Source organism: Rutidosis leptorrhynchoides, chromosome 1, assembly GCF_046630445.1.
Source record: "Rutidosis leptorrhynchoides isolate AG116_Rl617_1_P2 chromosome 1, CSIRO_AGI_Rlap_v1, whole genome shotgun sequence".
Lineage (NCBI taxonomy): Eukaryota > Viridiplantae > Streptophyta > Magnoliopsida > Asterales > Asteraceae > Rutidosis > Rutidosis leptorrhynchoides.
The window spans coordinates 220,069,202-220,095,944 of record NC_092333.1 but is presented as its reverse complement, the minus strand read 5'-3'; the positions used below and the strand labels follow the sequence as shown (position 1 = coordinate 220,095,944).

General features: G+C 32.0%; 2 protein-coding genes across 2 annotated transcripts; both read right to left on the bottom strand.

Annotated features, from left to right (window-relative positions):
• Positions 1–10,675: 10,675 nt before the first annotated feature.
• On the bottom strand, positions 10,676–11,826 carry LOC139868351 (horcolin-like). Its single transcript, XM_071856687.1, has 3 exons — positions 11,665–11,826; positions 11,319–11,546; positions 10,676–11,187 (listed from the first exon to the last, which is right to left on the bottom strand). Exons 1-3 carry the CDS (start codon positions 11,815–11,817, stop codon positions 10,969–10,971), a joined length of 600 nt encoding a protein of 199 aa, XP_071712788.1. The 5' UTR covers positions 11,818–11,826; the 3' UTR covers positions 10,676–10,968.
• A 3,621-nt stretch (positions 11,827–15,447) lies between these two features.
• LOC139894654 (secreted RxLR effector protein 161-like) lies at positions 15,448–16,206 on the bottom strand. The gene is made up of 2 exons (XM_071878059.1): positions 15,777–16,206; positions 15,448–15,731 (listed from the first exon to the last, which is right to left on the bottom strand). Exons 1-2 carry the CDS (start codon positions 16,204–16,206, stop codon positions 15,448–15,450), a joined length of 714 nt encoding a protein of 237 aa, XP_071734160.1.
• Positions 16,207–26,743: the final 10,537 nt, after the last annotated feature.

Here is a 26,743-nt window from a genome sequence, read left to right as displayed (position 1 = left end):
TTTCCTTTTTCTCGTATAATGCGAATTGCATTTTTGGAACAAACGATCTCTGCTTTCACTTCTTTCAACCAGTCCATACCGATTATCACATCAAAACTCCCTAACTCTACTGGTATCAAATCAATCTTAAATGTTTCGCTAACCAGTTTAATTTCTCGATTTCGACATATATTATCTGCTGAAATTAATTTACCATTTGCTAATTCGAGTAAAAATTTACTATCCAAAGGTGTCAATGGACAACTTAATTTAGCACAAAAATCTCTACTCATATAGCTTCTATCCGCACCCGAATCAAATAAAACGTAAGAAGATTTATTGTCAATAAGAAACGTACCCGTAACAAGCTCCGGGTCTTCCTGTGCCTCTGCCGCATTAATATTGAAAACTCTTCCGCGGCCTTGTCCATTCATGTTCTCCTGGTTCGGGCAATTTCTAATAATGTGGCCCGGTTTTCCACATTTATAACAAACTACATTGGCATAACTTGCTCCGACACTACTTGCTCCGCCATTACTCGTTCCGACACCATTTGTTCCTTTCGTTCTATTAACCCCTGGTCCGTAGACCTCACACTTCGCCGCGCTATGACCATTTCTTTTACACTTGTTGCAAAATTTGGTGCAGAACCCCGAGTGATACTTTTCACACCTTTGGCATAGCTGCTTCTGATTGTTGTTGTTGTTGTTGCGGTTATTATTGTTGTTGGAATGATTGTTGTAGTTGCTATTGCTGTTATTGTTGTTGTTGTTGTTGTTGTTGTTGTTGTTGTTGTTGTTGTTGTTGTTGGGCCGTTTATTGTAGTTGCGATTGATGTTGCGATTGTTGGGATAATTGTTGCGATTATTGTTGTAATTGTTGTTGTTGTTGTATTGATGATTCTTATCACCGTTTTCCTCCCACTTTCTTTTGACTTGCTTCACATTAGCCTCTTCAGCAGTCTGTTCTTTAATTCTTTCTTCAATCTGGTTCACTAGTATGTGAGCCATTCTACATGCCTGTTGTATGGAGGCGGGCTAGTGTGAACTTATATCTTCTTGGATTCTTTCTGGTAATCCTTTCACAAACGCGTCGATCTTCTCTTCCTCATCTTCGAATACTCCCGGACACAATAGGCGTAATTCTGTGAATCGTCTTTCGTACGTGGTAATATCAAATCCTTGGGTTCGTAACCCTCTAAGTTCTGTCTTGAGCTTATTGACCTTGGTTCTGGGACGGTACTTCTCGTTCATCAAGTGCTTGAATGCTGACCACGGTAGTGCGTACGCATTGTCTTGTCCCACTTGTTCTAGATAGGTATTCCACTATGTTAACGCAGAACATGTGAAGGTATGCGTAGCGTACTTCACTTTGTCCTCTTCAGTACACTTACTTATGGCAAACACCGATTCGACCTTCTCGATCCACCGTTTCAATCCGATCGGTCCTTCGGTTCCATAAAATTCCAAAGGTTTGCAGGCAGTGAATTCTTTGTAGGTGCATCCTACACGATTTCCTGTACTGCTAGATCCAAGGTTATTGTTGGTATGTAGCGCAGCATGTACTGCGGCTATGTTTGAAGCTAGAAAAGTACGGAATTCCTCTTCATTCATATTCACGGTGTGTCGAGTATTCGGTGCCATTTCCTTCAAAATAGTCAAATGGAACAAGTTAATCATACAGAATATTAAGAGTAGTTAATAGTATTTCGTAGCATAATATGAACTCATTTATAAAAGCTTTTTCTTCATATTAGCGTTTTATAAGTTTAAATTCGGGTAGTACCTACCCATTAAGTTCATACTTAGTAGCTAATATACAATTCAACTACTACAATTCTATATGAAAAACTTATTATAATAATATTTCGCGTTCAAACTTTTACACAATATTTTACAAACTTACAATACCGCTTATTTTACATATAGCATGAAATATAGCACACAATAAATTTGATACAAGATGGTTGTGAAGATAATTCTAGCTAGTACACAAGTCGTTCAGCAAAGGCAATAAAGACACGTAATTCATACGTCCAGAAACAAGTCATGCATTCTGGTTTTACTAGGATTACTTCCCATCCTTGGTCTTGTGGAACATAACCGTTATGGTTGTTGATAAGACAGCGTGTTGTAACGTCGTCAAAGGGACGAGGGTTACGTAATGTCCAACAGTCCCGTAACAATCTAAAAACCTCATTTCTTACCCCAATTACCGACTCCGTCACTTGTGGGAACGTTTTGTTTAATAGTTGTAGCCCGATGTTCTTGTTCTCACTTTGGTGAGAAGCGAACATTACTAATCCGTAAGCATAACATGCTTCTTTATGTTGCATGTTAGCCACTTTTTCTAAATCACGAAGTCCAATATTCGGATATATTGAGTCAAAATAATTTCTTAACCCATTGCGTAAAATAGCATTTGGGTTCCCCGCAATATATGCGTCAAAGTAAACACATCGTAACTTATGGATTTCCCAATGTGATATCCCCCATCTTTCGAACGAAAGCCTTTTATAAACCAAGGCATTCTTGGAACGTTCTTCGAATATCTTACAAACTGATCTCGCCTTAAATAGTTGTGCCGAAGAATTCTGACCGACTCTAGACAAGATTTCATCAATCATGTCTCCGGGTAGGTCTCTTAAAATATTGGGTTGTCTATCCATTTTGTGTTTTTATACTGTAAAATAGACAAGAGTTAGATTCATAAAAAAAAATACTTATTAATACAAGCAATTTTTACATATATCATAAAGCATAAGCACACTATATTACATATATTACACCACACTAATACAACTATCTTATTCCGACTCGCTTGTTTCTTCTTCTTCGGTTTTGGTTCATTTTGCCAAGTTTCTAGGGATATATGATGTTCCCCTAATACGAGCCGTCGTTTTCCACATTGGTTTAGAAAAACCTGGTGGTTTAGAGGTTCCCGGGTCATTGTTACAACTTAAGGACTTCGGGGGTTGACGATACATATAAAGTTCATCGGGGTTGGAATTAGATTTCTTTATTTTTATGCCCTTTCCCTTATTATTTTCTTTTTCCTTTTTAAATTCAGTTGGGGTAATTTCTATAACATCATCGGAATTCTCGTCGAAATCCGATTCATCGGAGAATTGGTAATCCTCCCAATATTTTGCTTCCTTGGCGGAAACACCATTGACCATAATTAATCTTGGTCGGTTGGTTGAGGATTTTCTTTTACTTAACCGTTTTATTATTTCCCCCACCGGTTCTATTTCTTCATCCGGTTCCGATTCTTCTTCCGGTTCCGATTCTTCTTCCGGTTCTGACTCTTCTTCCGGTTCCTCTTCGGGAACTTGTGAATCAGTCCACGAATTATTCCAATTTACATTTGACTCTTCATTATTATTAGGTGAGTCAATGGGACTTGTTCTAGAGGTAGACATCTATCACATAATATCAAACGCGTTAAGAGATTAATATATCACATAATATTCACATGTTAAAAATATATAGTTTCCAACAAAATTTGTTAAGCAATCATTTTTCAAGTAAACACGGTCGAAGTCCAGACTCACTAATGCATCCTAACAAACTCGATAAGACACACTAATGCAAAATTCTGGTTCTCTAAGACCAACGCTCTGATACCAACTGAAATGTCCCGTTCTTATTGATTAAAAACGTTCCATATTAATTGATTTCGTTGCGAGGTTTTGACCTCTATATGAGACATTTTTCAAAGACTGCATTCATTTTAAAATAAACCATAACCTTTATTTCATCAATAAAGGTTTAAAAAGCTTTACGTAGATTATCAAATAATGATAATCTAAAATATCCTGTTTACACACGACCATTACATAATGGTTTACAATACAAATATGTTACAACAAAATAAGTTTCTTGAATGCAGTTTTTACACAATATCATACAAGCATGGACTCCAAATCTCGTCCTTATTTAAGTATGCGACAGCGGAAGCTCTTAATAATCACCTGAGAATAAACATGCTTAAAACGTCAACAAAAATGTTGGTGAGTTATAGGTTTAACCTATATATATCAAATCATAATAATAGACCACAAGATTTCATATTTCAATACACATCCCATACATAGAGATAAAAATCATTCATATGATGAACACCTGGTAACCGACATTAACAAGATGCATATTTAAGAATATCCCCATCATTCCGGGACACCCTTCGGATATGATATAAATTTCGAAGTACTAAAGCATCCGGTACTTTGGATGGGGTTTGTTAGGCCCAATAGATCTATCTTTAGGATTCGCGTCAATTAGGGTGTCTGTTCCCTAATTCTTAGATTACCAGACTTAATAAAAAGGGGCATATTCGATTTCGATAATTCAACCATAGAATGTAGTTTCACGTACTTGTGTCTATTTTGTAAATCATTAATAAAACTGCATGTATTCTCATCCCAAAAATATTAGATTTTAAAAGTGGGACTATAACTCACTTTCACAGATTTTTACTTCGTCGGGAAGTAAGACTTGGCCACTGGTTGATTCACGAACCTATAACAATATATACATATATATCAAAGTATGTTCAAAATATATTTACAACACTTTTAATATATTTTGATGTTTTAAGTTTATTAAGTCAGCTGTCCTCGTTAGTAACCTACAACTAGTTGTCCACAGTTAGATGTACAGAAATAAATCGATAAATATTATCTTGAATCAATCCACGACCCAGTGTATACGTATCTCAGTATTGATCACAACTCAAACTATATATATTTTGGAATCAACCTTAACCCTGTATAGCTAACTCCAACATTCACATATAGAGTGTCTATGGTTGTTCCGAAATATATATAGATGTGTCGACATGATAGGTCGAAACATTGTATACGTGTCTATGGTATCTCAAGATTACATAATATACAATACAAGTTGATTAAGTTATGGTTGGAATAGATTTGTTACCAATTTTCACGTAGCTAAAATGAGAAAAATTATCCAATCTTGTTTTACCCATAACTTCTTCATTTTAAATCCGTTTTGAGTGAATCAAATTGCTATGGTTTCATATTGAACTCTATTTTATGAATCTAAATAGAAAAAGTATAGGTTTATAGTCGGAAAAATAAGTTACAAGTCGTTTTTGTAAAGGTAGTCATTTCAGTCGAAAAAACGACGTCTAGATGACCATTTTAGAAAACATACTTCCAGTTTGAGTTTAACCATAATTTTTGGATATAGTTTCATGTTCATAATAAAAATCATTTTCTCAGAATAACAACTTTTAAATCAAATTTTATCATAGTTTTTAATTAACTAACCCAAAACAGCCCGCGGTGTTACTACGACGGCGTAAATCCGGTTTTAAAAGTTTTTCGTGTTTCCAGGTTTTAAATCATTAAGTTAGCATATCATATAGATATAGAACATGTGTTTAGTTGATTTTAAAAGTCAAGTTAGAAGGATTAACTTTTGTTTGCGAACAAGTTTAGAATTAACTAAACTATGTTCTAGTGATTACAAGTTTAAACCTTCGAATAAGATAGCTTTATATGTATGAATCGAATGATGTTATGAACATCATTACTACCTTAAGTTCCTTGGATAAACCTACTGGAAAAGAGAAAAATGGATCTAGCTTCAACGGATCCTTGGATGGCTCGAAGTTCTTGAAGCAAAATCATGACACGAAAACAAGTTCAAGTAAGATCATCACTTGAAATAAGATTGTTATAGTTATAGAAATTGAACCAAAGTTTGAATATGATTATTACCTTGTATTAGAATGATAACCTACTGTAAGAAACAAAGATTTCTTGAGGTTGGATGATCACCTTACAAGATTGGAAGTGAGCTAGCAAACTTGAAAGTATTCTTGATTTTATGTAACTAGAACTTGTAGAATATATGAAGAACACTTAGAACTTGAAGATAGAACTTGAGAGAGATTAATTAGATGAAGAAAATTGAAGAATGAAAGTGTTTGTAGGTGTTTTTGATCGTTGGTGTATGGATTAGATATAAAGGATATGTAATTTTGTTTTCATGTAAATAAGTCATGAATGATTACTCATATTTTTGTAATTTTATGAGATATTTCATGCTAGTTGCCAAATGATGGTTCCCACATGTGTTAGGTAACTCACATGGGCTTCTAAGAGCTGATCATTGGAGTGTATATACCAATTGTACATACATCTAAAAGCTGTGTATTGTACGAGTACGAATACGGGTGCATACGAGTAGAATTGTTGATGAAACTGAACGAGGATGTAATTGTAAGCATTTTTGTTAAGTAGAAGTATTTTGATAAGTGTATTGAAGTCTTTAAAAAGTGTATAAATACATATTAAAACACTACATGTATATACATTTTAACTGAGTCGTTAAGTCATCGTTAGTCGTTACATGTAAGTGTTGTTTTGAAACCTTTAGGTTAACGATCTTGTTAAATGTTGTTAACCCAATGTTTATAATATCAAATGAGATTTGAAATTATTATATTATCATGATATTATCATGTATGAATATCTCTTAATATGATATATATATATATATATATATATATATATATATATATATATATATATATATATATATATATATATATATATATATATATATATATATTAAATGTCTTTACAACGATAATCGTTACATATATGTCTCGTTTAAAAATCATTAAGTTAGTAGTCTTGTTTTTACATATGTAGTTCATTGTTAATATACTTAATGATATGTTTACTTATCATAGTATCATGTTAACTATATATATATCCATATATATGTCATCATATAGTTTTTACAAGTTTTAACGTTCGTGAATCACCGGTCAACTTGGGTGGTCAATTGTCTATATGAAACATATTTCAATTAATCAAGTCTTAACAAGTTTGATTGCTTAACATGTTGGAAACATTTAATCATGTAAATATCAATCTCAATTAATATATATAAACATGGAAAAGTTCGGGTCACTACACTCACCAAGTCATTCTGAGCATACCACCATACTTGAACCTATAGATGATCAAGCAGCTGTGGATTCTCAAAATGTATCCACTAGGCCAGTTGCTCCTATTGATCCATCTCCTTCTCTGCTAGAGACTGGAGATGAGATTAATCAAACCCAGCCTAAACCATCTAGTGTAGGTAACTTAGATTCCCACTTTACTATCACTGATGAGACACCATCAGCTAGTATAACAAGAGATGTCCCAATCCTGGACACAGCTACCCAATCCAAAGCTCCACCACAAACGGCTAAGCCCACTACTACCCCAAATGTAAATCTGACACTTATCTCCTACTCAAAATCTCTTGCACATGCTAGCACAGGCTGCCAATGCATCTCTCAAACCCCTAGGGAAATGTACATGCCTCCAAACCTTCTGTGTCTTATGATCACTCACAACCAGAGACTTGTGAGGGCACTCAACCACACACTACATCTACTTCTGAGGTTCCACCCCAACCTGAGGCACTAACACATTTGGTTGGCATTTTAAATGCTTTGACTAACATGAATATGCAGTTTGATGGCAAGCTGGCAGGTGTGCAGGCTGGATTTTAACACGAATAATAATTTGGCTACTAGTAATCAGCTGGAGGAGGTAATGAGGTTGGTTGGGACTTTGACAGGGTTGATGATGCAGGTACAAGCAGGTCAGGCAACCACTTCAATTTCCAACTCTTTTGTGTTGCATTCTATTAATAGCAGGCTGGAGACATTGGAGGTTGTTATGGATGATGTTCATAGCCTACGTACTGAGGTTGCTGACCTTGTCTTCTGAGCTTGGAAATACCAAGCATTTCCAGGAAAAGATTTATGATCATATTTCTCATGTTGATCCTCCACATTATTCTTCTGAAGAGGGTGATGTCAAAAAGGGGGAGATGAAGAAAAGGAAGGCTGAGATTGAGAAAATTCCAATAAAAAGGTATAAAGTTTTTCATGATGGTACACAGAGTTGGAGAGCATGGAATGAAGGAAAAGGTGAAACTTCCAAGACATATGATTCAAAGGCTGAAGGGGAGTCACAGACTCATGGGGAGAAAGATAAAAAGAAAGATGACAATGTTGAGGGGGAGCAAACACAACAAAAAAAGATGCTGAACAAAATTAGAAAGATGCTAAACAACAACAAAAAGAGCAACAAGAGCAACAACATAAAGATGCGGAACAACAACAGAAAGAGCAACAAGAACAACAACAGAAACAACAAGAAGAAGAGCAACAAAAACAACATGAAGCTGATCCTAAATCACCACCTGTTAAGATGACAAGGAAGAAACAAATTGCAAAAAGAAAGACAGGAGCAGGATGCAAGCCTGGATTTATTCATTTAGATGATTATGATAGTGATGAAGACTCAGATGAACAAGATAACATGCCTATTGCCTCACTCAACTTGGGTGGAAGAAGGGTGACCAGAATTCAAAGAAAGATGAGTACAACTAAGCAAACTTCAACATCCACCAAGTCACAGAAGCAGAAAGAAAAGGTTGCAGGAAAGAGAAAGCTAACTCCAGAAGAAGAAGTAAGTGATGATCTGTTGAAGAAGTTTGCTACAACTGCAGGTATGTCTTTTGAGGATTATTTGAAGAAGATAGAAAAAGAATAAATGGCAGCAAAGCTTGATAAAGTTGAGTTAAAGAAGCTAAATGAAGAAATAGAATTAGGAGAAAAGCTGAACAGAGGTTTTGTTTATGGAAGTTATGAAAGCTGTATAATTCTGAGGAGTACAGTAAGAAGGAAGAAGAATGGTATGATAAGCTTGGGATATGCACTATCTGATGGAAGACAAACTTCTATTGACTTGGATCAATTACATGGGTTGGGGTTTGTTGAATGGAAGGTGTTGGCTAGATGCATTAAGAATTATCAAGACTGGGATGTTAGAACTGAAGTGTTGAACAGAATTCATACTATGGTTCATGTGTCATATGAATTGGGGATGATAGAGTAGAAGGATTATGATTCTTATTGCATGATTTATAGTTTGGAACAGAGGAAAAAGATTGAAGGGGTGAATTTGGTGTTTGAGAATGAAAATAATCCAAGGTTTCCAGTTCCTAGACATATCAAGTTTGAAGAAAATGTCTACATAGCAAAACCAGAAGGATTGATGTACAGAGATAAAAAGGGAAGTTTTGTTTGATGAAGTTTGATAAATTCAAGGATACAGAACCAAGCCATCTATTTGCAATTCTTGATAAGTGTAGGTCTGCGCAGAGTTTACCATTCAGAAGAAAATTGGTGAACTACTTGTTTGAGATTCTCTCTGTAATTGAAGATAGTTCAGGTTTAAGATTTAAGGTTGAAGAGTTTAAAGAGGAATTTGTAAAATTACAAAAAATCTGAATAAATCAAGTCTATTAGTATTCACTTTTGAGATTTTGACATCATCATATAGTGATAATAATACTTGTGATTAGTTTGTAGGTTATTTTTCTTTGTAACAACTTTGAATAAATCAAGTCTATTAGTATTCACTTTTGAGGTTTTGACATCATCAGATAGGGGGGAGATTGTTGGAAAAATTTGTTTAGAATCTGATGAGTCAAACTATTTTGGTTAAGTATGTTTGAAGAATAGAGTCTGGGATACAGAGTCAGAAGAAATACAGACTCAAGAAGCTTATGAAGATACAGACTCAAATGATGAATGAAAGCAAGAAGATTTATTCAAATACGCGTGTATCTTTGAAGATAAGAATGAAGAAATTACATTTAAGCGAATATCTCTGCATTCAAATAGAAGATTTGATTTGATACGATTTTATCTAGTTTTCTATATTAATGGATAGTTAGTTAGGAAACGATATATTTGAGAGGATTATGCTTCCTCTGTTTTATTATAATTAGATGATATGTATCGCAGCTAAAATTGTCGATTACTTCAATACAATCAAATCTTCTCTTTCAATTGTTATTATTGTGTGTTCGTTCTTATATTTCACAAATCAATGGTTCCGCAACTTGATTACTTTGTTGATTAATATAATTGATAAAGGAAATCTTGTTTATTGATCACTGTAAAAGTTCTAGGTTGTTTAATCGCACCTAACAATGACAAATCAACATAACATCTTAGAAGTACTCGGGATGCAGAATTGCCAAAAGAGAAACTTAATTATCTTCACAAATTTGACACATATATACATCTACTCCTAATTACCAATGTAAATTATTTTGTCAGAAATCTATGATCAGGCTAAACAAAAACGTTTTGGCCGGCATCACACAATCAGCTCTATCCATTTCTTCATCGAACACGAGCAAATCACCAACTTACATCAACGTAACCATAAATTATTTCTAATTCTAATAAGTACCATATATTCACGGATTTGGATTTAAAAACTAACAAAATGACAAAGATATCTCTATAAAATTGTATATAAAATAATAAAATATAAATAATATGAGCGATATCAGTATTATATTTATTTATAAAACTATTGTCTTTCAGAAAAATATCTATATAATTCATATGAATTTAAATTGGGTAGATTTGTTAAGTTAATTTAGGTGGTGTTGGAAGTCTTGGCTGAACCTCAAACTTGTTCCTTTACTGTACCGTCAAGCAACAGATACATACAATTTATATAATTTAATAATCGGTTAATATCATAAGCTAGCTAGTCTCAGGGAAAAAAGGTACTTAGTGTTTAATAAAAATTAGGAAGTACATGAATAAGGATTAAGAGTAAGCAACAAGAAATCCGAAAACATCCATCCATCCATCCATATAATAAATATATACATAGAAGCATGCATGCACGCATGTGATAAAGAGTACATATATGAAAAAAGCTAGGGAACTTATTCAAATCGTGTCACGACCGACCACATAACTGATTTAACACAACACACTCATAGAAGCTAGCTAGGAAAGTAGTTTTTAAACATGATACATGCTAATGTTCCGGCAAACTTAGCTTGTTTATTTAATTTGATGCATGCATGATTCCACTTCCAAGTAGGTAGGTAAAACTCGAGAGCCTTATTAAATTTAAGGAGTAAGGATCGCTCCTATATTGTCAAGGTAATCCCCATAGTTGCCATAAAATCCGGCAATTTTACCCTCAACCAGAGAAAGTGAGAAAGGAGTTCCTCGATGGTTACGCCTTGGAAGGGGGTGGTCACCAAAAGCCAATGAGGTAATAACTTCAGTGTTAGCATAGTATCCATATTCTCCTTTAAATTTAAGAAGTCCTTTGTTGACGGTATACTGTAAATGTATAATTAAAGAGAAACCATATAAGAAAACAAAATATGAGAATAACACACTCGTACTATTCAAATAAGGGATATTATATTATACGGAGTATATATATATATATATATATATATAAAGATCACCTTTATATCATAACCACGAGTTTGACTTCCAACTTTTGAAACGTGTAGGTTTTTGTTAGCATCCTCATAATAGAAGGTGAGGGCAATTACACATCCCATGTTGGAATTATAAGTGACAATAATCTGTTTCATCCGATATGGAGCAGGACCTTCATTTGGTAAAAATTCCCATTCAACATCTCCGCCGTCACCCCCCCATGATGCAACCTTAACGTACTTACCAGATGCCTGCATATATACATATACATAAACATTACATTACATAGAGCAGTTATTATATAAAAAACTCAAATTGATTAGTAAGCTAATTAAAATATATATTTAATATTCCTGAAAATCAGTATACCATTTGCTTTTCTAGATAGTATATAGATATATATGGTCTTCTTCTTCTACTATATGTTATATGAAAGAAATAGTGATGTGCTATATCTAACTCCAATCCATCATGAACGCCTATATATAGACATGAAGCAGGGGTTGTATAGTAAATATACATATATTTCTATATCTGTGAAGATGTATTAATTATTTATATTTATCTTTTTTGTATAAAAAAAATATAATTTTCTTTTAGTACTACTAAACAAGAGTACAAGACCCAAATTTGTTCATTTTAATTACCAGGTAAAACGGCAACAGCATTCCACATGCAATTAACACACTTGATTTGACCTTAACTTCTCATCCATCTTCACGTGCATTTTTTTTATTTTTTAATTTTCAAGTTAATTATTTATTTTCCCTTCTAAATCAAAAAAATTTAGTTTCAAATTTTTAATTTTTTATTTACATATTCTTTTAGAAATTTTACAATAATAACCTTATTAGATGTTGTTAACCAGTTGTACATATCAATTATTGTTAACTTTTGTTTAAAAATTATTCTATTGTACAAATATTATAATCAACTATATCATGTCAGTCTTATTGTTTAAACTATAGAAAAAAAAATTATGCGTGTTTGGTAGGTTTAACTTGACTTGTTTAACTTTTCTTAAATAGAGTCACTTAAAATAGTTAACGGAAACGTATTATATAACGATAACTGTATCACTCGCAACATTGTGGCTTAGCGAAGCGAGCCCGTGCCATTTACTAGTTTTAATTATTCAGTAACGTCTAGCTTGTTGGATATATGAAGGATATCAAAACAACAAGGAAAAGAAGAAGAAAAAAAAGGCTGATTTGGATTTTGCTATGGAGGCGCGGCGCGGCCTTTCTGACGAGGAAGTTTTCAAAATCAAGTTTTCTTGTTCCCTAAGTTATTTCCTTGCCTATATAAACATCTCATTGTAACCTGTAAATGTGTGCACGAAAATAATAGTGAAAAATCTCTGGTTTGCGCTCGTGGAGTAAACCCTTCTCCGTGTTTTGGAGTTGGGATATAACCACGTTAAATCAGGTGTCGTTTACATTTATCGTTATGCTTTATTTTATCATTTGTCGTTGTGGGTTTGGTGATTGGTTTAAATCACCGGTCTTGTTTGAGTCCATAATTCCTAACAAGCTAACTCTAGAAAATGAACATATAATTTTAATTATTCGGTAACGTCTAGCTAACTCTAGAAAATGACCACGTCTCTGTTAATTTTATTATTATTATTAGTGATCTATTGCGAAAATAAGCCACGACGTATAATCGTAAGGATATAATATTTTTGTATTTGACGTTTCCGTATTGAGAAGTAAGAAACGAATAACACAATGCAAAGTGGGGAATTAATTGTCCATTGTCTCTATCTGGAATCTATTCTATATGAAGTAAGAAACGAATAACATAATGCAAAGTGGGGGATTAATATTCTGTTATCTCTTATCTCTATTTAATCCCTTATCCCTTCCATGTATTAGAGAAGCCTTGAAAACTATATGCTTATCACAAACGGATCTAAATAAATGACCAAACAAATGTACAAAAGTTTGACGTTCAGTTTATGCCAATACAAATAGAAGTGTAAATGTAAATGGCCATAGAAATGTACAATAACAACATCATAGTCCATTACTAGTTACTACTATTGAAGTTTATGCCAATACACAGGTTTGACTTGCAGTTTATTCCATTACTATAATTTTCAAGAAATAGTTCGGTTTATAACTCAATATGACAAACAAAAAACACAAAAACAATATAACTCAAATTTGCATTCAAAAAACATGTTGACCCATTATAACTTATAAAACACATAATAACCCATTTTAATTTTAACACTGACTTTTAAACCCATTATAACCCAAATTTATCTTTTAAAACCGATTATAACCCATTATAACCATGTTGAACCATTATGACTTTTAAAACCAATTATAACCTTAATTTGACTCTTTAAAACTCATTATAACGCTAATTTGACATTTATAACCCAGATAACCCTAATTTGACTTTTAAAACCCATTATGACCCATTTTGACTTATAAAACCCATTAAAACCGTGTTGACCCATTATGACTTTTAAAACATATTATAACCATAATTTGACTTTTAAAACTCATTATAACCATATTGACCCATTATGAATTTTAAAACCTATAATAACCTTAATTTGACTTTACAAATTGACTTTGCTATGAAACTGAATTCATAGAAATGTTGCAGCAGTTTCCACATAACATTAACTTCTTTATCTCGTTTGACTTTTTTGACTGTAAATGGTAGCAGCAGCAGTTTGACTTGTAATTTAAACAAAATTCATAACAACTCGCAAGAATTACAGAAGTTTGACTTTTACATCATCATCAATTTGACTTTAATTGACTGCAAATAGCAGCAGCAACAGTTTTAGCTTGTAGCAGCAGTTTTTTTTTTTTTTTTTTGAAAGGCAAGCATGCATCAGTCCGGAAACTGAATTCTTAACTACTCATAAACAAATTAAAGACAAAATACTTCAAGTTCCATCACATTCACAAAAAACAAATTAAAAATCCAATTACTAAATACAATTAAAATCCAAGTACTAATCCAAATACTAAACACAATATCCAATCGCAATCCATGTACGAAACAAATTAAAACCCAATAACAGTATGTAAACTAAAAATCTAAGTAGAAGTATTCAACAAAAAACCAATTAAACATCCAATTGATCTTGACATGAAGCTCCACCATGTTGATTTGACCACCTTGACTCGACCCACCTTTCTTTTCTCTTTTAACATCCAATTTACCTGCAGTAGCAAACATCCAAGTACATTAAAATTTAACATCCAAGTACATTAAAATTAACAAAATCAAACAGGTCAACTTATTCTATAGATCAATTGAACATTCTTTATGGATTGGAGATTATCTGTGCAAGTAAACATATCGAAACTTATTTAACTTATTAAAAAAAAACGAAGAGTTTTTTTGGTGTAACTAACAAATTGAGCATGTGAACTTATCATACACGTCTTGAGGATCATACTCGTATCCATCCGGTCTCCTAAGCCACGGTTGATCATTATCCATCGCGTTGCAGAATGATTTCGTTTGGTGTGCAGAATAATTTTTACATAACAGGTAACTAGTGAATGTATACGGTTGTACAATATACAGTACGTAGGGACTAGGGTTTTAGGAGTAAACTGCATGTGATAAGCACATGTTGACCACTTAACGAAACATTAACTGTTCGTTAGTGGCATGGACTAGTTTGGGACGGAATAATAAATTCAGTGAATAGGAGTGCAGGAATATAATGGGAGTGACTAATTGGGCAAAAATCGAATAACACGGGGACTAATTGAGCAATTTTGTCAAATATATAATTGGGTAGATTTGTTAAGTTAATTTGTGTGGTGTTTGAAGTCTTGGCTGGAAACCAGACTTGTTCCTCTACTGTAGTATTGTCAAGCAACAGATAAAACAATAAGTTTAAATTGCTGTAAATGTGAAGGTAAGAAAACAATATGAAACAAGATAGATTGCAGAAGAGAATGTGTATTGATTGAGTTATATTATGAATCACGTATATGCATGGATTTAAATACAAGGAAAAAGGTAAAGAATATTAAATGTTAGCCTAATAAAACAAACATGCTAGATACAAAGGAGATATCATATCATCTATATATTAAATGCAAGATATCTATAAATTTGAAAATATCCCATAAATCAAGGGATTATAATATCCCATAAATCAAGGGATTATGTTGCACTAATTTTAACACTCCCCGTTAGTGCAAACTCTCGATCAAAAATCCCCAACGCTTCTCGAAATTCCATGAACTTAGTTTTCATTAGAGCTTTAGTAAAGATGTCGGCTACTTGAGCATTTGTCCTTACGTTTGCTAGCTCGATCTCCCCGCTAAGAACCATTTCACGAATAAAATGATATCTCATTTCTATATGCTTAGTACGGGCATGAAACACAGGATTCGAAGCAAGCTTGATTGCACTTTCGTTGTCACATTTCAATTTGACAACATAATCTACTTTTTCAAGTATGTCACCAATCAATCTTCTTTACCAAATACATTCTTGAGCCGCCATTGTTGCAGCTATGTATTCCGCTTCCGTGCTAGACAAAGCAACAACATCTTGCTTCTTGCTACACCATGAAATAACAACGGAACTCATGTTAAAATAGTAACCCGAAGTTGAATGGCGATCATTTGCATCTCCCACCCAATCTGCATCCACGAAACCTTTTAACAAAACATTATCACACTTCTTATACCATAAGCCGTGGCCTATTGATCCTTTTACATAACGAAGAATCCTCTTTGCTGCATCAATATGAACATTAGTTGGACATTGCATAAATTGTGAAACAATGCCAACTGAGTAAGCAATTTCTGGCCTTATGATGGTAAGATAGATCAAACTTCCAACCATTTGTCGGAACAACTTCACATCCTTGAGTTCTTTTCCTTGATCTTTCTTCATTTTGAGGTTTGGTTCCATTAGAGTAGTCATAGGCTTTGACTCCCCCATGTTGAAACGTTCCAAGAGACTTCTTGCATAACCCCTTTGAGAGATAAAGTATCCGTTTTCTAATTTATCAACTTCTAAGCCAAGAAAACATCCAATCTCCCCCAGATTCTTCATTTCAAAACGAGCCGAAAGATCATCACTTAAACGAGAGATTTCTGACTCGTTTCCTCCGGTGATAATCATGTCATCAACATATAATAACACCAAAACATGAAAACATGATTCTTTCTTTACAAAAAAACTAGAATCCGCATCAGAAATCTTAAAACCACAAAAGACAAGGTATTGTGCAACCTTACCATACCAAGCTCTCGGAGCTTGTTTCAAGCCATAAAGAGCCTTCTTCAACTGCCACACATATTCTGGAAATTGATTTCAAATGAACCCATAGGTTGTTCCATGAACACCTGACGATCAAGCTCTCCATATAGAAAAGCATTCTTCACATCAAGTTGCCACAATTTCCACCCTTTGTAAGCTGCTAATGAGATTATTGTTCTCAGCGTTACCATTTTAGCCACGGGGCTAAACGTCTCCTCATAATCAAGCCCATAACTTTGACAAAAGCCACGAGCCACCCTCGTAATCAAACCCATAACTTTGACAAAAGCCACGAGCCACCAACCGAGCCTTGAACCTATTAATGGTTCCATCCGACTTCTTCTTCAAACGGTAGACCCATTTACAAGTAACCGGTTTACATGCTTCGTGTTTCTTGACAAGCTCCCAAGTTTCATTCTTTTCCAATGCATCAATCTCCTCTTGCATTGCTTTTCTCCAATCCGGAAAATCTTTAGCTTCTTCATAACATGTTGGTTCTTCGGTTAAGCCACCTGAAAAGAAACAAGTTGTGACTGTGCTCACCTCATAGTCACTTAGATGTCTTGATTGTCTCTTTTCTCTTGTTGACCTTCTAACTCGAGTTGGTACTTCTTCACTAGGTGTCTCTTCTTGAGTTTGAGAAACATCATCATTCTCACTTTCTTCTTGAGTGTCGAAGCTAGGAAATATAAATTTGTAATCTCTATTTTCTTCACCATTTTTGCTTGATTCAGAAAATTGAGAAGACACTTCATCAAATACCACATCTCTTGAAGTGGTAAACTTCTTTGTTTCTTGATCCATACACCTCCAACCTTTCCTGTGAGAATCATAACCAACAAAAATACACTTTTGAGCTTTTGGAACATGAACATAACAAATAGAACCAAACACCTTAAAATTGTGACAACCCGAAAATTTTCGACCAAATTTAAACTTAATCTTTATATTATTTCGACACGATAAGCAAAGTCTGTAATGTTGAGTCTCAAAAAGTTTTGGAACTATATTCATGTAATCAATTACTCTTTGACTGTGCTCGACGATTCACAAACATTTATGTGTATATAGATATGTATATATAATATATAGTTATATTAATTGAAAATGTTAACAAAGTATTAGATGTATAATACTTTACATGAACGTATTTGTTTCAATATATGTTTAATATATTTATCGACGGAATTAAAAGATAATATCAAATTATTGAATTATCAGATATATTGTGATATGATTACGGGTCTATGTTATGAGGTCCACTGTGATTTAAGAAATCTATTCTTTTTGATAACATTCGGAAAATGGTAAAGTGATTTATATGTAAGAAAAAATATGTTAATTAACAGAAACTAGACAAGGGTTAGTAGAGATTCCTGTTTAATTTCCAATTCATGTTTTATAATATTTTCCTTGTGACTTTGATAAGATAACTATGTTAACTTTTATTTTATTTAATATGAAAGTAAGAACTTGGAGTGTAAATAACTTAAATTTGGATATCGACAAGTTAAGTAACTTGACATTTTTCATTAAGATGATTTCATACGTTTATTTAACCTTTGGACTTTATCCCATGCTTCACCAACAAACTATGATTTAGTTTCAGACGTACAAAAACGTTTTAAGTTTAAAAAGAACTTATTTATTATTAAACGTATATAACTTTTATACATATCTAGAACCACTTTTGAAAACTCATTACTTAACCAGTATGATAAAGATAACGATATTTATATTTTATTTTATTAATATATATATATATATATATATATATATATATATATATATATATATATATATATAACGAATTAAATTAATATTATATATATTTATATGCGTATTATACGTACATAGTTTTATACTTTTACTATACTTTAACTTTACCTTTACTTCACTTTTACTTTACTTTAACTTTAATAATTCATACTTTAATAATTCATTTTAATAATTAATACTTTAATAATTCACTTTAATAATTTATACTTTAATAATTCACTTTAATAATTCATACTTTAATAATTCACTTTAATAATTCAAAAATCTATTATAAATAGAATTCAATAGATTTCATTATTTTATAGAAACTTGAAAATATATTTATCTAAACTTTCTCAATCGATTATATATATATATATATATATATATATATATATATATATATATATATATATATATATATATATATATATATATATATACTCTGTATTATTTCAAGATATTATTAGTATACATAAAATACTACGACGAGGTTGTAGAGACCTGTCCTAATCCATCTGAATGAATACATTACATTTGGTTACATCGCGAGGTACTTGACCTCTATATGATACATTTTACAAATATTGCATTCGTTTTTAAAAGACAAACTTTCATTACATCGAAGGTTGACGGCATGCATACCCCAACTATAATTGACTTAATAATAATCTTGATAAGCTCAACGACTCGAATGCATCGTCTTTTGAAATATGTCATGAATGACTCCAAGTAGTATCTCTAATATGAGCAAATGCACAGCGGAAGATTTCTTTCATACCTGAGAATAAACATGCTTTAAAGTGTCAACCAAAAGGTTGGTGAGTTCATTAGTTTATCATAATCGATCATTTCCATCATTTTAATAGACCACAAGATTTCATATTTCCATTTCTCATAAATATACGTCCCATGCATAGAGACAAAAATCATTCATATGGATTGAACACCTGGTAACCGACCTTAACAAGACGCATATAGAATATCCCCATCATTCCGGGACACCCATCGGACATGATAAATTCGAAGTACTAAAGCATTCCAAATTCCAGAATGGGGCTTGTTGGGCCCGATAGATCTATCTTTAGGATTCGCGTCAATTAGGGGGTCTGTTCCCTAATTCTTAGGCTACCAAGCTAAAAGGGGCATATTCGGCTTCGATCATTCAACCATATAATGTAGTTTCGATTATTTGTGTCTATTTTGTAAAATAGTTATAAAAGCAGCGCATGTATTCTCAGTCCCAAAAATATATATTGCAAAAGCATTTAAAAGGGGAGCAAATGAAACTCACTATACGATATTTTGTAGTAAAAATATGCATACGACGGAACTGAACAATGCAGGGTTGGCCTCGAATTCACGAACCTATATCATTTATATATATTAAAACATATAATTTAACATGTAATAATAATCAACTTAGTATATATGTATTATTTATATATATATGTATTATTTATATATATATATTAACACACATAATTAAAATCGAACAAATTTACATATCATTATTAGTGATATAATCGTTATACTTAATAATTTATAGGTTTCATTAATAATTTAGTTAAATATATTTACCTTATTTACTTTAGATAAATAATTATTATTTATTAAAAAAATACTAATATAGTTATGTTATATGTATTAAAAATATTTTTGTATAATTAATATTTATTGTTATAATATTAATAATAGGAATAATCTTAATAATATTGATAATACTAATAATAATATTAATATTGATAAAAAAAATGATAATAATAATAAAATATATAAACTTTTAATAATGATAGTAATAATAATAAAATAAAAAGGTTGTATTATTTTTACAATAAAAACACTAATTTTGACAAAAATTCTTAATACTAATAGTACTTAATAATAATACTTGTTAACAAATATATTAATGTTGATAATAGTAATAATCATAATGATAACATAAATTAAAAAAAATGATAGTAATAACAATACTAATGATAATAATAATAAAATGTATTATTTTTATAATAATAATAATAATGATAATAATAAAAATGATAATAATAATAATAATAACAATAATAATAATAATAATAATAATAATAATAATAATAATAATAATAATAATAATAATAATAATAATAATAATAATAATAATAATAATAATAATAATATTATTAGTTTTAGAATACAACCTTTAAAGAAACAAGCTTCAAAAACAATATGCCACTGCCCGGGCTCGAACCCGTGACTTCTCGAATAAGCACACACACCACTAACCATTGAACTGCCCATTACTTTCTTGTAATAACTCTCACGTCTAATTATTTATCCCTATACCGTGAGCTTATCATAATCATATTCGTTTCATATCGTTATCGTCATCAACATGATCATCTCATCAGTTTTGCTTCATAATCGTCTCATTATCATAATAATAAGAATACTAAGATAGTGGGCTAGTCCAACATATCCATATATATTTTGAAGCCCAATACAAAACCCATTTAACAATTAGAAGGCCCATGAGAGATTGAGTTTTAATTTTTCTGTTTGTGTTAGATTGAAAAAAAAAAGAACCCGAATTGGACATCTAGACTCGGCACCATCACCATGACATCACTTCACCATCATCATGTAATCATCATCCTCTAATTTAAATTGGGCTTTGGCGATCTATCAAAAACAGGAATGGTTTACATGTCGAGCCCAACAAGCTAGGGAACTCAGCCCAATGGAAAAACATAAGTTGAATTTCAGCCCACAGAAAAAAAATAAGATCTCAGCTGATGCAAACAGTATCGAAAAAAAATGTCATTATCCACTCATCTCTTTCACCATATAATACTATTATTAAACAACAAGTGGAAGATTTGAATGGTAACTTTCGGCCAAAAATAAGAAGTAGGAGCACTTTATAAAAGCAATTACCTTCAATTTGCAACATCAAACATTTGATCAAGTTGAAGTATAAATAAACATTCCACTACATCATCATCATCATTCTATTTTATGTCTCCTAGTTCCTTTTCGTTTTTCTTTTATATCATGTACATCACCACGGCAAAATATTCCAAATCATTAACATCCAACTATCAAATAGTCTTCTTCATTTTATGAGAGTGGTAGTAGTAACGAGTGACACAGAAAGATAAGCAGCATAACCGCTTCTGTTTGATTAAAATGGAAACAGGAACAAGATGGCAAACGGCTATTAACAGAAAGAGGAATGTACAGCAGGCTGGTGACCGATGGTAGTGACGCGGGTGGTGGTTTTCATGTCGGACAACAACAAAAATATAAAAGGTAGTTGCAGAAAAATTAAAGTTGATTGGTGGTGGTTTGCAATAGTTAACGGAAAAAATAGTAGCAACAAAAGAATGGCAGCGATGGTGGTTTGTAACAGCTGAAACATGATCAACATAAACAACGAAAGAGTGGTCGTATGTGTTATGGTTTGTTGGGGTTGAACTAAAAAAATATAACAATCCACCGGTGTGGCATGGTGGAGGTTTAGATGATGGTTTTGGGGTGAAGGTGGTTCGTGGTGTTAGTTGCAAATAGTTCGAACGAAAATAAAATTAAGAGAGGGAAAGAGAGAAAGGAGAAAGAAGGTTGTCGATGGTGGTTCTGGTAGAGGAGGAAGGTGTTGGCAGTGGTAGTTTTAAAAAATACATGGTGGTGGTGATTCACGATGGTTGATGATAGTTGTAGTGAATCTCAGTGATCATGTTTTAATTTCGTTTGAAATTAAGCTTTTGTGAAATGGAGTTCAAGAACAGAGGAAAATGTTTTCAGTTTCTTATCTCTTCTCCTTTAATTCTCAATTGTAGCAGCAGCTAAATAAGGTGAAGTCGATTGATTGATCAGGAACAATAATTTATCAATTTTGTATCGTAGTATGTTAATGGTCGACAGAGAATTTCTTGATCAGACAATAAGGACAGAAAAATAAAAAAAATAAAAATGAATGCGATTGCTAACAGATTCAGTTTGATTGATCGTACCAATTAGTAGACAGAAACAAAAATCAAACACAGTTTGATTGTGATTTCAAACGAAAATAAGTATTTTTCTCATATATGTGCATATAATTTTTATTATATATATAAAATTGTTGTATTGATACGTATATATGCATAACTCGTATCTTATATATATATATATATATATATATATATATATATATATATATATATATATATATATATATATATATATATATATATATATTTCATAAGTCTTTGATAGTTAACAAAAATATTAATAATATTAATAATAATATTGCTAATAATTAATAAATGTATTATTAATAATAATCATTATGTTAATAATAATAATAAATAATAAAAATACTAATAATCCTAAAACTTATAATAATTATATTTTTATTGATAATAATAATAGATTACCATAATTTCTATTAATAAAAAATATAATAATAATGATTTTAATAATAATAATAATAATAATAATAATAATAATAATAATAATAATAATAATAATAATAATAATAATAATAATAATAATAATAATACTTAATCATTTATAGTAACTTTAGTTGTAATCTTATTACTAATTATGATATGAATAATGATAACAACAATACTAATAATACTAATAATAATAGTAGTTATATAACAAATCAATTATATCAAATTTCATATTTATATATATTATACATAATAATAATAATAACACTGTTATTAATATTAGATAAATATTCTAATAGTAGTGAAAGTAATTATAATATTATTAAAGGTAACAATTTAAATGCATTAAATTTCATATCTATATACACACAATTGTTCATGAATCGTCGGGAATGGTCAAGGTCAAATGCATTTATGAAAAACAGTTCCAACATTTTGAGACTTAGTTTAATAGACTTTGCTTATCGTGTCAGAATCATTATAAGATTAAGTTTAAATTTGATCGGAAATTTCTAGGTCGTCACAGTACCTACCCGTTAAAGAAATTTCGTCCCGAAATTTGATCGAGGTCGTCATAGCTAACAATAAAAAATGTTTTCATGACGATTATGAGTTGGTAAATAGAGTTTTATCAATATTGAGTAATATTGATAAAGTAAATCGATTACTTGAAGCGTACGAGTGAAGCTATCATAAAAGATTAAAATGAATAAATGCAGGTTAGTCTTAACTGATGACGTACTCACGGTTGATTTCTGGAATTTAAGGGATTTAAAGAAAATCTTCGAAACCTAAAAGATTTGATTCTTCGACGAATAGGGAAAAATAAGATTTCTATAATTAAATACGGTGATCTGCCTCGATTACACCGTCTGGTATTTCCATTATAAATTAAACTTTTTCCGTTCCATCATTTTCACCATTCCTATACTTTCTTTCTTAGTTCATACATCTAAAAGATTGTGAAAATGCTTAATCCAGTTTTGATCATTGTTGTTATCCTGACTATCGCAATAATCATTCTCCTCTTCCAACTTCTACCGCAGGAATCTGTTTATTTCTACCTTGCCCTTGGGGTTATAGTATTTTTTAATTCTCCCGTGTCTTTATGTTGCGATAAACATTGATATACACGGTTTGTAGTTTAAGTGTTGTTATCGGGCTTTATATTCTCCCTTATATTTCGGAGCTCCATGCTTTTGTTTTCTCTTCTCGACTTTAAGTCAAGCGAATAATGATCCAGAATTCGTAGGTATGAAATTTTGATTGATCATAATGTTATAAGTAGGAAGGATCGTAATAGCACGATTTGATTTGGTAAATTATCAGAATTACAGAAGATAGAACTATTAAGAATATATTTTCTTGATATGTTCAGAGGTTAAGTAGAATGAAAGAGTTATGTAACATGACACATGATGATGGTATGATCTACTGTGAACCATCATCACGTTTCATTAGAAACTCAGCATGACTTACTGTAATATAATCACGTTGGTCGGGCATCATTATATTATACTAACTCATACTTCAATTCCCAACACTTCTCCAGAAACCATTCATAATTTAAACTCAAAATTTTATAGAAGGATAGAAACTAAAACAGTTTCTTTTATGATGTAACATAGATAGCATGAGGAGATAGATAATTTTGGACAAAAATATTTATTAAAATATCCTCAGAAATATCGAAGATATTTATGATGATATTTTCAGAATTTCTAAGATCGAAGGTTGATGAAGAAAGATTTTTCACAAGATTTAACATGAGTACGGAGCAAGATATTCTCTAAATATTTCATCAGACACAGAATTATCTGGATTCTTTGAATATAGGGTTTGGTCCTTGTATTTGTCCTTGGTCTCCTTCATGGTTAGCTCAATCGGTTTTTAGTACCAAATTTTCTATCGAGCGTTCCTAACACTTCCTTCTTTATCATCGATCTTTTGGCCGTTTAGACCATCTACAATTTTTCTGTTTCCTATGCATTTAATGCTACGATATCTAGATCATCGGTTATCAAACCGAGGGGTTTCAAGAGAATTGTGTTTTTAGATTATTAAACGCTGAATTCTGGTAATTGGTATGGCAATTCTCGTTACAAGATACAGATGAGTTCATGATAAGACTTCAATAGATAAATATAGTGATTTGTCGGAGAGATTTAAGCCAAGGAGCAACGAGGTTGCTGGTACGTCTGTTGGTGATGTGGTGAAATATAAAAGGTTCTCCGATAACAATAAAAGAGCACGCATATATATCAAGGTTATAATAAGGTTGTTTCGAATGAAAAGTTGAAGTTGACTTGCTGGAGCTGTGACAAAATTGGCTAATTTGAAAAGGGATTGCAAAGTTATTTTTGGTAATAACAACTCCCAAAGAGTTAGCACAGATACGTTTTAAATATTTATTCAGGTTCCGAGTGTTTTCAGGTGCATAACTATATACATCAATCTTTTCTTCCGTAGATGATGTGCGGTTGGTTCATCCTCTCGATTGAAGTGTTTTCAAGAATTTATGAAATGTTAGAACGCAGATTGGAATCGTCAAGATACAAATGAGGTTTAAGATGAAATCAAGTGGCAGACTTGAAGAATTATTTAGCTTCGTATGTTATAATCAATATTTTAATTCATTGTAATTGTCCAACGTTTTCTTCATTATGCCACTTGTTGGATTCTGATAAGTCAAAATTCAAATATGAAACTGAATAAAAATGGTTATTCTGTGGTGAACGGATTCGTATATATGTGGATGTAAGTAGGATAGTAAATGACTGTTGAATCAGATACGAAGAATGTACATTATAACTTATTAATGTGAAACTAAATATTCCTCGGGTGTTACCTACCCGTTAAAATATTTTCACCATTATCAGTTTTTACAAAAAAAATTTTAATTACAATCTTTATGAAAAAATATATACATATATATTTTCTTCAGATGTAATCATGGATTTATTGAGTTAATATGATATTAAACTCATCTACTTTACGATTAGATCTATAGTACATAATCTCCAAAACATTAAAGATTACATAATCGCCATGAGGAACGAAGATAATCGATATAGAATGATATGTAAAACAAAGATAAAGTAGATAGAACGATAGGTAGAACGAAGATAAATGATGTGGAACGATAAGTAGAACGATGATTATGCTCGAGGTACAGATTGAGATGTTGAGGCGTGTGATGTTGAAACTTAGGTTGTTGGTAGTACTAGTGTAGATGTTGGTGGTACTGTTGGTGTGAGTGATGTTGCTGAAGCTGGTAATTTTTGCACGATAATTTTCGAAGCCACTACTCTAGCGCGAATCTCGTTGACTTCTTCTATTACTCCGGGATGATAGGCGGTTGGAACAAGCAGATGAATAAGGTTTAGAATTGTAGATAATATATAATCGTTGCAAGATATCCTGGAAATGAGAATGAAAATGGTGTTTTGGTCTGGTTCGCCGGTAAGTGCTTCAGGTTCTTCGTCAAGAGGTGAATTCGGTTGGTGGAAAGGATCGACTTATTCTCGTCTTCATTGATTAAGTCGACTACGAACCCATCAGATGAATTGGGGATGGCTGGTTAGTTGATTCATTCTGGTGACGCTGCTTTTGGAGCTTAGGTGAACATCCGTGTCTGAATAGCTGTCGGGTTCCGAAGAAATTGAACTAGTGACGAGTTCCATTTCGTACGATTGAGTAAAGGATTTTTCGATATGAAATGATTTTCGAATATTGGATGATATTCTAACTACATAGAATATCTATATATATAGTACTAAAGATTTCGTAGACTACGGAGGAACTTACGGCATATGCCAGGCAAGTCTAGAGTAACAGATGCGCTAAGATATGAATTATCAGATACGCTAAGATATGAATTTTGTCTATACACTATTCATGCAGTCAATGCAGTAAAACGTGTCTAGACTAAGAATGATAAGCAGGTAATTTCCTAAGGATGCTAAGCAGGTAATTTCCTAAGGATGATAAGCAGGTAATTTCCTAAGGATGAT

What these genes read in the sequence shown, in the direction of transcription:
- LOC139868351 (XM_071856687.1), bottom strand. Translation starts at nt 11,817, where the DNA reads ATGTATATTTACTATACAACCCCTGCTTCATGTCTATATATAGGCGTT. An exon ending in ACTATCTAGAAAAGCAAATG is followed by an intron (nt 11,547 to 11,664) that starts GTATACTGATTT and finishes GTATATATGCAG; the next exon opens with GCATCTGGTAAGTACGTTAA. An exon ending in CTCGTGGTTATGATATAAAG is followed by an intron (nt 11,188 to 11,318) that starts GTGATCTTTATA and finishes ATACATTTACAG; the next exon opens with TATACCGTCAACAAAGGACT.
- LOC139894654 (XM_071878059.1), bottom strand. Translation starts at nt 16,206, where the DNA reads ATGGAACCAAACCTCAAAATGAAGAAAGATCAAGGAAAAGAACTCAAG. An exon ending in AACAATGGCGGCTCAAGAAT is followed by an intron (nt 15,732 to 15,776) that starts GTATTTGGTAAA and finishes TTGAAAAAGTAG; the next exon opens with ATTATGTTGTCAAATTGAAA.